The sequence below is a fragment of the Alosa sapidissima genome, chromosome 9 (assembly GCF_018492685.1).
Source record: "Alosa sapidissima isolate fAloSap1 chromosome 9, fAloSap1.pri, whole genome shotgun sequence".
NCBI classification, from domain to species: Eukaryota; Metazoa; Chordata; class Actinopteri; order Clupeiformes; family Clupeidae; genus Alosa; species Alosa sapidissima.
Window position 1 is genome coordinate 17,682,674 of NC_055965.1, and position 14,921 is coordinate 17,697,594.

The 14,921-nt window shown below is 39.4% G+C and overlaps 1 protein-coding gene across 2 annotated transcripts; it reads right to left on the minus strand.

Moving 5' to 3' along the window:
- Positions 1–1,606: 1,606 nt before the first annotated feature.
- On the minus strand, positions 1,607–11,961 carry LOC121718586 (protein dachsous-like). 2 transcript variants are annotated; one of them, XM_042103639.1, is made up of 17 exons: positions 11,680–11,961; positions 10,612–10,677; positions 8,563–8,720; positions 7,862–7,912; positions 7,079–7,168; positions 6,866–6,955; positions 6,329–6,433; positions 5,051–5,158; positions 4,806–4,887; positions 4,506–4,618; positions 4,323–4,364; positions 3,985–4,095; positions 3,535–3,717; positions 3,077–3,171; positions 2,704–2,865; positions 1,993–2,166; positions 1,607–1,814 (listed from the first exon to the last, which is right to left on the minus strand). In XM_042103639.1, the coding sequence occupies exons 1-17, from the start codon at positions 11,756–11,758 to the stop codon at positions 1,769–1,771; spliced, it is 1,755 nt and encodes a 584-aa protein (XP_041959573.1). In that variant the 5' UTR covers positions 11,759–11,961; the 3' UTR covers positions 1,607–1,768. The 2 variants fall into 2 exon arrangements, with proteins under 2 accessions (XP_041959573.1, XP_041959572.1); XM_042103638.1 differs by having other exon boundaries at positions 1,607–1,829.
- Positions 11,962–14,921: the final 2,960 nt, after the last annotated feature.

Consider the following 14,921-nt stretch of genomic DNA (forward strand, 5'->3'; position numbering starts at 1 on the left):
TTCTGTTGTGTTGTGTTGTGTTTTGCCTTGTTTCTTGCCTGTGTTCTGTTGTGTTGTGTATTTCGTGTGTGCCTTGTTTCTTGTTTTATTCTGCCCCATGTTTTATTCTTGGGAATGTGCAACCACGTTTAAAAGTGCAGTCAGGGATTTTAACATCCTTCACAGCTGCATTAGCTGTTGTTTGTAAAACCGATTGTTTTCATTTTGTTTCATACCGACAGTACTGGGTGACCTCAAGAAACGGAGATCTATGTGAAATCTTGCCGGATTACTCCTAATAATGAGCCTATTATTAAGAAGGCCACTTTATCTTTGCTTTGGACAAAAGTGTTTGCCAAATCCTATAACCATAACTATCTCACTATTTCAAGCCCATAACATTTTTGTCACATTCAGCAATCATCTCCTCAGGACCACTAGCTGCCCATTTCGTGATTACACATAAAAAAAAACCCGGTCTCAGCCCAGAGCTCCGAGAACTGGAAACAAACAAAGTGGGGGCAGCCTGTTTTCCAAAACAAAAACAAAACCCTGTGTGGAGTTTCTCAAGGAATACTGAATGTAAGGGTGAGCTACTGTACCTCTTTTGTTTGGTCCTTGGTTAAAATGTAAAGTATGTTTTTTTTTTAGCAAAAAAGTGTCTGCTAATAAATGGAAATATAAACATAGAACTGACTGTACCTTTAATTTGATATTACATTAAAAAAAAAAAAACTTTTGAATTCAACATTTCATTGTTTATTAGCTCACATTTTCTGACACAGAAAAATATATTTGTCACATACAGAAGCACTACTGCAAAAACTGTGTGTGTGACAATGCTACTGGTTGGAACCATAGAAGTAGAACACAATATTCATGCAGTGCAGTAAAATGTAAATCAAATCAATATGAAGAGCTACAGTACACCAGTCTTCATCTTACATATCCACTCAGTTTGTGGGGATGGCCTGCTCTAGGCAGATTTACACATTTTCCAAATTCTTTACATTCCTTAGAGCTGCTTAGAGTGTAATGCATAATATTTAGGCTTTACAGTCCATGCTAATCGTGGAAGTGTGCATTTATTACATTACATTGCATTACATTACATTACATTACATTTGGCTGACGCTTTTTTAGCCAAAGCGACTTACAACATGGTAAACAGTTTAAGTTTTAGAGCAATTCTCAACACTTTTTAGGACAATTTAAAAACATTAGAGTGCAGTAAGAATAAGTGCATCAGTGAGTGCTGTTTTTAACAGTTACTTGTCAGTTTAAGACGGCTGGTGAGTGCTAGTATCAGTAAGACTTGTTGTAAGTGTTGCTATGAGAGGAGATGTTCTCTAAAGAGCTTATCTGTTTATCTGTTCCCTGTGTTATAACGGTGTATGACATCTAAATCTCTCAGTCAGATGTATGAGTAGGAGGTGGGTTATCAAAAGGCTTGCAAGTGATGGTCAGCTGAGTAATCAGCTGGGCAGTCAGCAAAGTTAAGAAGCTGAGTGTGAGTGTGTGGCCTGTCCGAATTATCTACTGTATACCAATGCAACCAACCTCACCCAACACGCACGCACGCACGCACGCACGCACGCACGCACGCACACACACACACACACACACACACACACACACACACACACACACACACACACACACACACGCAAACACACGCAAACACACACACACAATAAAATAAGATCTGCCTGAGTTAATAATATTAGGTGATAGACGTTGCATTTCAGTTGTATGCTGATGGCCATTCTCCTGTATGCCAGTGGCCGGCCTAGAAATTAGGGTTGTCTTCCATGGAGTCTATGGATTTTCTGCGCCTGTGTCTTTTTCGCCTGTGAACAAAAATATGATTCATGGTGACAAAAGAAAGAAAGAAATGACCTTTGAAATGTATGTCATGTGACTGTTGACCATAGAGGGCTTTGACAACATTAATGTTTTAGTAATAAGCACATTCATGTATGTGCTCTTGTAATTGGGATAAGCCACACTTACACAACCCCAAAGACAGTCAGACTAATGCCTGCCAGCGCTCCCACTACTCCCAGGGTAACTGCTACGATGGTAGGCCATGAAGGAGCTTCATCTCCCAAGATGTCATAATCCACATCAGGACCAAACACAGCCTGGAGTTCCGTCAGAACCTTCTGCTTCTCATTATTCAGTCTCCTACAGAGAAACAAACAACAAGTCAGGGACAGGAAGACACATTTAGTGTAAAAGAGGAGGGCAAACAAACACAGATTAGAATCAACTGTCTGGGCCTTGGGCTCTATGTCTTTTGTTGGGTTCCTGTGTCTTTGGTTGGGTCCCTATCAGGCTTGTGCAAAATTCCAGAATTTAATTGAAACTGGCTAATCCCAATTCAATTCTTGAATTTCACTTGTATTCCAATTGAGGTAGCACACAGGAAACAGAATTGCAATTCGAGTTGTGCACAACCCTGGTCCCTAGGTCCCTGTATCTTTGGTCATATCCCTGTGCCTGGTTGTGTTCCTGTATCTTTAGTTGGGCCCCTGTGACCTTGTGTCCCCAGGTCTTTGGTTGGGTCCCTTCACATTGTAGATAGGACCAAACTAGGACCATCCTGTGTTTGTCATTTGATTGTTTGCTCGTTTTTATTCAGGAGCCATTGGAGGAATAGTGAAATCTTTCATCATTTATCACTCGAGCTTCGAGAACATGGCACATTTTTTGGGGTCTTACGTTTCAACGTCATCTTTGGGCATTATCACGTTGTTCTGTGTGAGTGCGATAAAGTCGACGTATGTCTGATGGGTGGAAGATCTGCTTAGGGGAAGGTTCCGTGCCTTATCACCGCTGATTCTGATAATCCTCACATCCCAGCTTAATGCACTCTCAAGAGCCCTGAGGGAGAGAGAGAGAGAGAGACAGAATATGAGGATAAGTGTGTGTTAGAGAGAGAGAGAGAGGGGGGTGAAGGACAGACAGATACTGTAGATCACATTACTGCTAACTCTTTTTGGATACTAAAAAAATGACAACTATAGGCTGGAAATAATTTGGTTTCAACTTCACTTTAAAGGCACCCAAACCCAGATATGACCCTGGTACTTACGTCTTCATCTCCATGGACTTGTTCATCACACTATCATATGGCATGTTCAAAGAGATTTTCACTACATTGTTCTCTTCGCAGTAGTGTATAGTCACCTTTGGGTAGCAAAACAACAATAACAACAACAACAAAAACACGTCATGATGCTTGTATCAGACAGGTGTACATACTTTGACTGGCTAGATATTTGTAATGGTAAAAAAGTTTTATAGATTTGTAACTGTAAAACAGATTTATTCCCGTAGAAAAAAATGTGCAGTGCATATTTGTAATATTGACAATTAGTTGTACAAACTTCTACAAGGTACAAATAATTTCTACAGTTTCAAGTCATGATACACACATACACAACTTATGATTCTGATTTGATTCCACAGGTGACTATATTTGTATAAACTTAGATATTTAAAAATAACAGACGTGTGTAATGTTGAAAATCTCCCTCCCCATCTCCTCACCTCCACTGTTGATGTGTCGTAGAGTCCATGCTGGTCTTCTACCTTCACCTGCAGGGTTACATTCCGACTCAGGCCAGCAACTGACACTACATACACCTGACCACTAGAGGGCTCCACAGCAAACATGGAACTGGGCTCCACCAGAGAGTAACTCAGTGTCTCCCCCACATCAGGATCTGTGGCCTGGGATATAAAATAAATTGAGAAGAGTGTTTGGTGAATCCAGTTGTTTATGCAATGCAATTCCAAGAGATTTCATTTAGTTAAAGTGATGAAAACATGTGCAACGTCACCATATAAATAATAATAATACTTTTGATGTCTTGGTTTGTACAACACAATAAACAATTACAATATAGGAATTATTTTCAACATCAGCATCTCACTATTCGAAATTTGTCAGCATAGGTGAATTTAACTATTTGTGTGGATGCTCAGGTTTTGTGTGACCTTGACTTCCATAACAGGATAGCCGGCTGGAACCACACTGAAGATCTCAGCTCTGTACACTTCAGGATTGAACACTGGAGGCTCATTCATGTCCACCACATTAACCTCCACCTAGGGATACACAGAGAGGGTGAAAAACAGAGCTTAGAGATAGTAGTTGTTGTGACTTAAAAGTTGCTCTTAATTTGAGTCAGTATATGACACAACATGACAAAATGCCATGATCTTGTTTTGTCACATAAGTTGTCTAAGATAGCAATGTTGTAATAATATCTTGTCATCTGTGGAAATGCATTAGTGGTCATGTCCACAGCATGAGAGTAGTCTTGGACTTTTACCGTGGCAACTGCTGTCTTCTTGCCATCATTTTTTAGTGATGCCTTGAGGGATGGAAAAATATCTTTATATTATTAATTTGCAAATATGGGGAATATGGGGATGGGGTTGCAAATATGGGGATGGTTATCATCACAAATGATTATTATAAATACACCATAATTATGATATAATTGTTCTCTTACCATTATGACCAAGTTTATCATGGATGCTTTCTCTCTATCCAGTTCCTTTTTAACAGTGATGACTCCTGTTTTATTCTCAATGGCAAAGTTTCCCCAAAGCTCTCCAGGAGATACTGAGGGAAACATAACATTTGCACAAGTAAGAAAAACAACGATGTGTTGGCTGTTGTCTTATCTGCACATCAAAATAACATATTTTATCAGGTAATAACTAGACCCATGCCTGATCTGAGAATAATTGATTGAATCTGTTGAAACTTTCTACAGCAGTGGTTAATCTGGGGGTTTGTTTGTTTTTACCTTCAGTGATGTTGTAAATGATCTTCTGATCCTTACAATAAGCCCATATTGGGGCTGGATGAATCGATAAAACTGGACCCACCTGAAAAATTATGGCGATTGAAACCTACTAACTTATACATACAATACAAGTTTCAGGGGCAATACATACTGTTATGTTATTGTCTCTGTAGCACACTCATTTGAATACAAATTAATTTACATTAAAAAAACTGAAATTCAGATATTATAATTGTTAAACATACCTCATGCTCACGCATCATGGCATTATAATTGTCATGTTCAAAAGCAGGTCCTGGGGTTGCCAACACATTAATTATAACAGTAGTTTCTCCTGTTTTGCGCTCAATATCCTAATAAACAAGTCTTACATTAGTTTAGAGACCGAGCAAGAATATGAAAAAATAAACAAAACTATTGTATAATACATTTCTGTTTACTATTCTTGTAAGTGTGCATAGGGCTTATTCGCAAACACCACCGCCGCCATATTGTTGACATGACATTAGCCTGCATAGCCTATCTTGAATACATTTGCATACACATCACAAACTTTTTACATTTATTCAACCACATTGTTTAACATTGCCATGATCACAGAGGTATTAATTGAATAAAGCTGCATGTCATTGAACTGAAACTGTAGGCTATCTTGCCTGTTGCTCACAATCTGCAGCTAATGACTTTGCTAAATTAGGCTATCTTAAAATGGGTTACCCAGAGATTGCTCCTGTCCGATAACTTCTATAGGAGGAATTAATGATGCAACTATGGTCTGGATCTGAGGCAGATAACTTTCTCTACTGAGTTTGCCTGCTTTATTCTTAATAGCCTAAGATTAAACTAAGCTGAGGAGGCCGCACTACCATTAAATATATTAGCCTAGGCTACTGTAAAACATTGGCTTACCTTGCCTAATGCATCGATGCTTATTGATGCAAATGCAAAATGCTCATATACTGTAGGTTATCTACGGTAGGCTACTAACTACTAGTACCTACATGCTGATGCTGTCTACACTGTCTAAAAACTCTGTATAGACTAACCTTTCTTGGGGAATCTGTCCACAGAGTAGCCTATTAATAATACTAATATAATAATGGTGGGAATAAACTTGGCTGTTGTAGGCTGAAAGGAGTTGGCTGAAAGTTTAGCCTATTTATCCTGTAGGCCAGCCACAAGTATTTTTCACGCCAGCTCAACTCCTTCCTGTTTTCTGAGTTGGTTCTTCCTGTTTTCTGAGTTGGTTCTTCCTGTTTTCTGACTCTAGGGCTCTCTGCTGTTAGAACAGCCGTGTATTACACACAGCATACAATCGCGTTTTTTGTAAAACAAAAAAAGCAAAAAGCGATAATAGCCACACTGATTGTGCTTGTCAGTTAACAGCTGCATTAAATATAGCCTATCTATGCATTGGCTATGTCAACAATATGCCTACTGCAAGCATTATTAGCTTTATTTTAGATCGACTAATACTGTACCAATACTTATTATGACAGAACATCACAAAGTCACTTATTAACCTCTGCTTTCACTGTAAAGTTGTACACTTTTGACGTGGTGTAGTCCAGCTCTTTCTTCAACATTATTGATCCATCTGGTCGGATTTCAAATGTAGTTGTCGTCGGCTACATGCATAGTGAAATATGAGTATGAATTTAAGCGTTGGAACAAACACAAACATATTTTTGGTATAGTGGTAGTGGTAAAATAAGGTGGGTAAACTATGAATTCTTTGATCACGGTAAGGTGGACTCTTCCATGCTTTCAGATTTGTAAAAGAGGCATTCAGAACATGGTAGATGATGGTGGTCATTGTCCAATGTTTATAACAATACCAGTGGTATTAAATGGTTCCTAGAGTGTTGATGAGTACATATTGTGAATGTGGATAATACAGTGTAATTTTTGAATGTTAAAAGATGCAATTGGTGAATAAACTCTTTTGAGAGGTGGATAAACTGTGTTTACTTGCGTTTAGCCTCCACTACAACCCTGTCCAAGCTTGAACAAAACATACAATTCTGAATCAATTGATGTGGAACCCAAACAGGCTGTACCTCGATACTGTAGCTGACATGGCTATAGAGTGAGGAGACATCTGCATCCACTGCTTTGACTTGAGTCACCTCGGTGTTAGCTGGCTTCGCCTGGTGATAGAATAAGTTACAGTGAAGAAGACACACTGTTCTTGTGATAAATGATTGTGTTTGCACAACTGAAATAAAATTATTTTGAATACAAATTCAAAGTCTCATTCTTGGCTTTCTTACCTCTGACACATTCACTGTGTACATGTCTTTATCAAACACTGGTGCATTGTCATTGATGTCATTTAGCACCAGTGTTCTATTGTTTCTGATCTATACAAACAAAATAAGAGTTGCAATAATTACAGCAGTAATGAACGCTAAATCAAAATTTTAGGTGGTCTAGAACATTATATAAGTACTGCTTATTTGAAAAATCTTGACTGGTCTTCTGAAACAAAATCCTATACCAAATATGCCGATCCATAAGCTACAAACATAGTTCACTTTTTAAGACACAAAGATCCAACCTTAAACACTTGTGTACTTTTTTAATTCAAAACACATAAATCAGTATCAAAGGAAAACATTGGTTATGACCAACGGCTGGATATAGGCAAACAACCTCATTTTATGGGCCTGTTTCATTTGTTTTTAGAATGTGTCTTGGATTATTTACACATGTCCAAAGTATATAGCCAGAGATGATGGTGATCACTTCTGCAAATGTCACATTCATTAGATTACCCATTGTCTGGGATGCATCAGAATGCATTAATGTTTATACTAGAAAAGATATATGGTCAAATGTGTCTCAGACGACAGTGTGTCTTCAGAACTGACCACTTGTGTTCAGATCACCTGACGCATTTTAAAAACAAATGTAAATGGGATCTACAGAATGTGTTATGAAAAATGTGTGTGTGTGTGTGTGTGTGTGTGTGTGTGTGTGTGTGTTGTGTGTGCTTGTGTGTGTATTACATTAAAAACTGCAAATTGAAATGTGAAATTATTTAAGGAACTTACCCCACTTTTACATGAGATGGAGTAGGAGAAAGATACTAAATGTCCGTTTGGCTTTGAAGGAAAATGAAATGGATTGGAAATGATTAATCAAAGGTATCACAGCATAATTACAGAACCCGGGCGGTGTCATTGCAAGATATTTTTGTGTAACAAGAAAATGATTTTACTAAATTGTGGTCTCATTTTACTGTATTGTGCAGTGTGCACTCAATTTAGTAAATTGTGCGCTCATTTTGCAAAAAAAGAAATGTGCACTCATTTTACTAAATTGTTCACACATTTGACTAAATTGTGTACTTATTTCAAACTTTTGATCTCAAAGAGATTAAAATTCAATCTCGATTTAGTAAAATGAGTGCAGTAATTAGTAAAATGTGTTGACTATTTAATCAAATGTGTGCACAAATTAGTAAATTGTGCACGATTTCGTAAAATAAGTGCACCATTTAGGCTACTAAATTGATAGCACAATCTAGAAAATGTAAATAAAATGAGTGCACATTTTCTGGATATATACAAAACATATATTGCAATGACACCTCCAGGTTTCCGTGAATAATAACATGAAACTAGATCATATTCATTCAATGCTTATTCAAGCACTTTGGCATATCCGTTTAAAGACTGATATATTTGTTAAAGACTCTAAAGACTTTCATAACAGAAGTCAATGCATTTGAAAATACATTATAGGCACTCACTTTGAGAGCTTCTGCATCCAAAGGTTTCTGTGTGATCACTGAAGCTAATGCATCTCCAACAGTATAGTTCAGCTGCAGGAATGAGACACATTCCGGACATGATGGAGACTCCAAAAATATTTCAACTCCTCGTGGTATATTCACAAATTCTACCACACCTGTAATAACAGATTATTTTAATACAAATAACAACTGTATGGATGATGGTGATACAATACCATATTTGGCCTGAAATTACATTTTTGATCAACATAACTATCTACAGTATTTTGTTCACACCATGTTGTGGCATAGCCTATATTATGTCCAACATATCCAAATATATCAAACATATCCAGCATATCCAAATGATTGAAGAGGAAGAGCTCACCCACATGTTATTATGACCGCCGCGCAGCGAAGCGGCGGTCATATAGGTTTAGTCAGATTTTTATTTTTTTTATTTTTCGCATGCCCAAATTTCCGTCAATGATTCCCGGGACACTGAAAGACCGGGGTACACGAAACTTTGTGGGCATGTAACCCCACATGGATAGCATGGAACCATCGTTTTTCGTTTTGATCTGTCGCCCCCCCGCTGGACTGGACCCCCCGAAAGGAGGGTAGGGCAGACACAGTTTTCTGTGAATATCTCGAAAACCGTAGGGTTTAGGAGGACCATTTTTTTTTGTATGTTGATCTCAAGGGGCCATGTCAACCCATTCCATAACCACTCATTTCATGTATAGCGCCACCTAGTTAAACACAAAAAAGTAAAAATGAGGTGTTGTAATTGAAGGTGTCTGTGACCTAACATAGTCAAAACTAACACGAAATTGGAAGTGTAGGATCATTATGACACCCTCTGTATGCATGCCAAGTTTTGTGGAATTCCGTTCATGGGGGGGCCACACAATAAATTAATTTATGTTACTATACACCAACTGGCCTGTAGGTGGCCGGACACAGTTTTCTGTGAACATCTCGAGAACCGTAGGGCCTAGGAGGTCCACCTTTTTTTATGTATGTTGGTCTTAAGGGGGCATGTCAACCCATCCCATTACCACTTATTTCATGTATAGCGCCACCTAGTTAAAAATTAAAAAGCAAAAAATTAGGTGTTTTCATCACAATATCTCTGGCTGACAAGGTCAAAACTGCACGAAATTAAAAGTGTAGGATCATTATGACACCCTCCGAATGCATGCCAAGTTTTGTGTACTTTCGTTCATGGGGGGCCTTACAATAAAATAATTTATGTGTACATTTAGTGACGTACACCAACAAGGATTCCCGGGACACTGAAAGACCGGGGTACACAAAACTTGTTGGGCATGTACCCCCACATGGATAGCATGGAACCGTCATTTTTCGTTTTGATCTGTAGCCCCCCCGCTGGACTGGACCCCCCGAAAGGAGGGTAGGGCAGACACAGTTCTCTGTGAATATCTTGAGAACTGTAGGGCCTAGGATGACCATTTTTTTCCGTATGTTTGCCTCCAGGGGTCATGTTAACCCATTTCATGTGCACACATGTGCACAAACAGATACACACACACACACACACACACATACATTCACAGTAATCATACGTATGATACATACTCACACAGTAGACATATGTACGCTTGCATGCACAGGCACATACGCAGGCACACACACAAGCACGCACACACACACACACACACACACACACACACACACTCACACACACACACCATAAACATAACACAAACAATCAAGAATTTCTCAGAATTATGAACAGGCAAGATGGAGGTGGGGTTGTATAAAATGAATTTTACATGTGAAATCTATGAACTAATCATGTTTTTGTACTTGTTGTCTAGCAGATACCAGTGAGAATTGAGTGTGGATAATGCAATTTAGTGAGACAGTTAGAATCATATAGGCCTTTCAGCGTGATTTCTTTTTGTGGAAAAAATGTGCTGGACTGGGCGGCGGTCATATTTTGTACCGCTCTGCGGTACATCTAGTTTGGTACATTTTTGTTTAACCGTCATGATTTACAGTCATGAACCTCTAACATGAAGACAGAATGTTTTGTTTTACCTTTATATTCCTCAGGAATGGATGAGAGATCCTGATTCCGTGGAGTTTTACAGTCTATAGATGTTTCTGCAATAACACAGTAAGGCAGAAACAACATGGCATGACACACAGTGGGTACAGTAACTGAACTGCTCATGGGCTGGGGGGCAACAGGACACACAGTGGGTAACTGAACTGCACATGGGCTGGGGGGCAACAGGACACACAGTGGGTAACTGAACTGCACATGGGCTGGGGGGCAACAGGACACACAGTGGGTACAGTAACTGAACTGCTCATGGGCTGGGGGGCAACAGGACACACAGTGGGTAACTGAACTGCACATGGGCTGGGGGGCAACAGGACACACAGTGGGTAACTGAACTGCACATGGGCTGGGGGGCAACATGACACACCTCTCTTTTGTTAAAGGTTGTCTTAGGTAGAAAAAACTGTAATATTGGAGTTACAATGAGAACATTTGATTTCTGGACAAGCAGTTACTCCACCTAGAAATACGTAGAACACACACACACACACACACACACACACATTCCTCACACTCCTGTTGTTCTTTTCACAAACAAACAGACACACACACATTCCTCACACTCCTGTTGTTCTTTTCAAGAGTATTTGCAATACTTTTTAACAATTGTATTCAGGTAAAAAAAAAATTTAGTCAAAGCTCTTTATGCGGTTGAGCCATCATATGTTCTACACATTAAGTAAACACCCCACCCCAACCCCTGACTTACAGTAGATAGTCCTTCAATCTAGGCCTTACGCAATGTAATATTCTACCTTGAACCTGAGTGTTACTAAGCATTCATATTTTAATTTTTAATCAAGCTATTTCCGAAAAAAAGAACATTTAATTTCGCTAATAATTTAAAATGATCTAAATGTTTATTTAAAAGTAAAATGAAGCCGAATACTATCACAGTATATAATCTATCTATAATATAATTTTCATAGCCCTCTGAATAACCTTTGTGTACCATTTGTATACATGTAAACAAATTGTAAGCTTCAAATTCTACTTTGTAGTGGATGTTGCTGGTTAATCTCTTGTTCAGTCTTACTTACGTGCTGGGAGGCCTCGAATGCTGCCCGTGAACCCCAAGCCCAACAGCAGGAAGGTCCAGACCCAACGGCTGGTCTCCATGCCTTATGCGTTAAGTTCCAACTCTACTCTCTGGAAGAAATATGGAGGTATACAGTCTTGAAAATCTCTATCCAAAATCAAGAGCCAGCAGAAGTATTATGTTTCCTCATCTTTGTCAAGAAACTTTCATTGTAGTCGTCGAAGGAACAAGTAGGAACAGTAAGACAATGTCAGGTATCCCGTAAACTGATGACAGAGTCCAGAGATCAATCACTTATCACTTATTTCTTTACCGATATCTTTATAAGGGGTGTTTCAGGACAAAGGGGCACTCTTATGAAGCCTGGCTGTACTGTAGAAAGCAGGGCAAGGCAGGTGTATTACCAGGTGTTCCGGGCAGGCAATGGCAGTGTTTCTTGTAATAATACATTTTTATGATACTTAAGTTTACAACTTCTAAACTTAGCACACTTTTTGGTCATAGGGCCACCTCCGGAGCCACAGGCCAGTGACCTCACTGGGCTCTGCCAAGCTGACACACATATTAGGTCCACCCTTCACGCATTTCCATCGCGTAGGGCTAGTAGATAGTAATAGCCTTCTTGGGGTTTTGGAGACTGTCTTTTACTTTGTGTTTGCAGGAGGCTTTTAGTGTTTGTATATAGCCTAAGCTGTGAATTAGCATGTCAGCAAACTAGCAATGTACTATAAAAATATAAAGGTGGCCTGCTTAATAACACTACATTACAGTATACTGTACACATTCACTGCACTCAGGCAATCTCCATTTCACTAATTGTTAGACTACTAGCACTAATTGGCTGTGCCGCTGTTGAATTAGGTCAGTCACTTTAAGGGGAGTGAATATGTATGCAACCACTTAAAAAAATGAAATGCTTGCGGCAAACTTGTGGGTAATTTGTAGGAAACAAATGAGTTCTCTAGAACATATTGCCAGAAGTTTGCCATTGCTGGCCAATAGAGGAAAACTTCCAGCAAAATTTTGGCAGCAATGAGAAGTTTGGCAATAGTGGCAAATGTGTTTGCCAGTGATTTGCCACCACACTTAGCCAATAATGGCAAACTCCCAGTGAATTTCTGGTAACAAAACCTAATTTCAGATGCGGACAATACTTACGTAAATGTACTCAAGTAATGTACTTAAGTATGTTTTTCAAGTATCTGTACTTTATTTTAAAGGTTGTATCAGCGATTGCGGGCCCAAAAAAGGCCCAAACATAAATGATCACATTAATCTAATCTTTCCTAACGATTCGCTAGCTGCCCGTCCCATAAGCAAACTGTCAAAAAAACGTGTCTCTGTAGGCAGCCTAGGCTCTAAGATATGCACACAAAAACAATTGCTACCAACAAGTGATGCCAACCACTCAAAGGCAAAATAAAGTGTTCCAACCAATAACCGACGAGATGCGCGTTCAGGAGAGTTCCAGCGAGCTAGCTCTCTGTTTTGTTTGAACGTCAACAGAATTGACGTTGCCCTGCCATCGCTGATACAACCTTTATTTTTTTGGAAACTTGTGACTCACTTCAAGAAAAACACAAGAAAAATAAAAGGATAAGTATATATACTTTTTTGATCCCGTGAGGGAAAGTTGGTCTCTGCATTTAACCCAATCCGTGAATTAGTGAAACACACTCGGCACACAGTGAGCACACAGTGAGGTGAAGCACACACTACAGTAATCCCAGCACAGTGAGCTGCCTGCATCAACAGCGGCGCTCGGGGAGCAGTGAGGGGTTAGGTGCCTTGCTCAAGGGCACTTCAGCCGTGCCTACTGGTCAGGATTCGAACCGGTAACCCTCCGGTCCCAAGTCCGAAGCACTAACCAGTAGGCCACGGCTGCCCACCAATATTGTACTTTTGACTCCACTATTTTAAATGTGAGCATGAAGTATGTTACACTGAGACATTGATCCTACTGTTGTGTTGTCTTCATTTTGTCAATTGCTGAATATAAACTTGGCAGTGGTCATGTAGGTAATGCAGAAAATTCTTTGTGACGTTCACCATACATCTCCTTTTAACTCGGCCTACATGTTAAATAAGTCACTATAAACCATGGGTGTAGATTTGCGTGGGGTTCGAAGGACGTGTCCACACCAATATCAATGACTGAAATGTCCCCACCAATATTCAGGTTGAAACAGGGAAAAAAGCGCCTCATGTGGTACACAAAGGGTTAAATAATTTCCCGCTTGAGTAGGCTACTGTCACCCAAAATACGTCTTTGAGACAGGTCTGTTTTTTGATTGGCTTAGCTCCCTGTAGCCTATGCTGTCGAATAGAAGTTTTTGGCACACTTGGCTGCAAAGATCTTAGCTCTATAATCTGTGCTTGGCTGTCGATTTGAGGATGTAGGGCAAGAAAAGAAAGGTGGACGACATCAGAAGCTATTTCGAGACACAAAGTGTAGGCCTAAGTCATAATATTATGCACTAGTTCAAGGCATAGAAATGCCAGAAACTTCGTTTTTTGGTACATATTTAGTTGACAGTGCTATATGTGTATATCTTACTACAGACATGTGTATATCTTACTACAGACATGAGGGAGACCAATGCCAGGTTTGACGTTTTTTTGATAACAAATGCAAAATATATTGTTAAATAGCCACTGTAGCCACACCCACTCTCACACAGTGCAGCACCAGAGTGAGTTGAAGCAGAGCTTTGGCAGCACTGAATCAGTACACATGGGTAGAAAGCCAAGCTTGCAAAGTGGAAATTTATTTTGGTCTAAAAATATGTTTGAATGGCCTATTTTGGACTGTCTTTTGTAGCATACTTCGAGTAAACAAAGGATAATGCCTAACCTGAATGAGTGACAATTGCCGAATTTAAGGACGTTTCAGAATGCCACACATGAAAAGCATTCTACTCTGGCCACTCCTGCTCACTGACTGTAGAACGAGCATGTTTTGAACGGGTACTGCACTAGTCACAAATCAGATTAAGAAACCCTCATCAAAGACAACAATGTTCAAGTGAACAACAAAGTGTAGACTACTACTCTACAAAGCAAGCTCTAGTCTCGCAGGTCACATAAAATGACATGGGCCTAGAGTTTGACACCTGTATGTCAGCAAACCCCTAGCAGGGTACATGAATTAGGGTACATGAATTATCATGAAATATCATGAATTCATGCATGCAAATATGTATTGAAAATAAAGGTTCTTCCATATATGCACTGTATGAAAAA

Bases quoted from the DNA above. Each gene is read 5' to 3' on its own strand.
- LOC121718586 (XM_042103638.1), bottom strand. From the start codon at position 11,758: ATGGAGACCAGCCGTTGGGTCTGGACCTTCCTGCTGTTGGGCTTGGGG. The intron at 7,913-8,562 runs GTGAGTGCCTAT...TTTCCTTCAAAG, and splicing joins TGGATGCAGAAGCTCTCAAA to CCAAACGGACATTTAGTATC. The intron at 4,888-5,050 runs GTATGTTTAACA...ATAATTTTTCAG, and splicing joins CCATGATGCGTGAGCATGAG to GTGGGTCCAGTTTTATCGAT.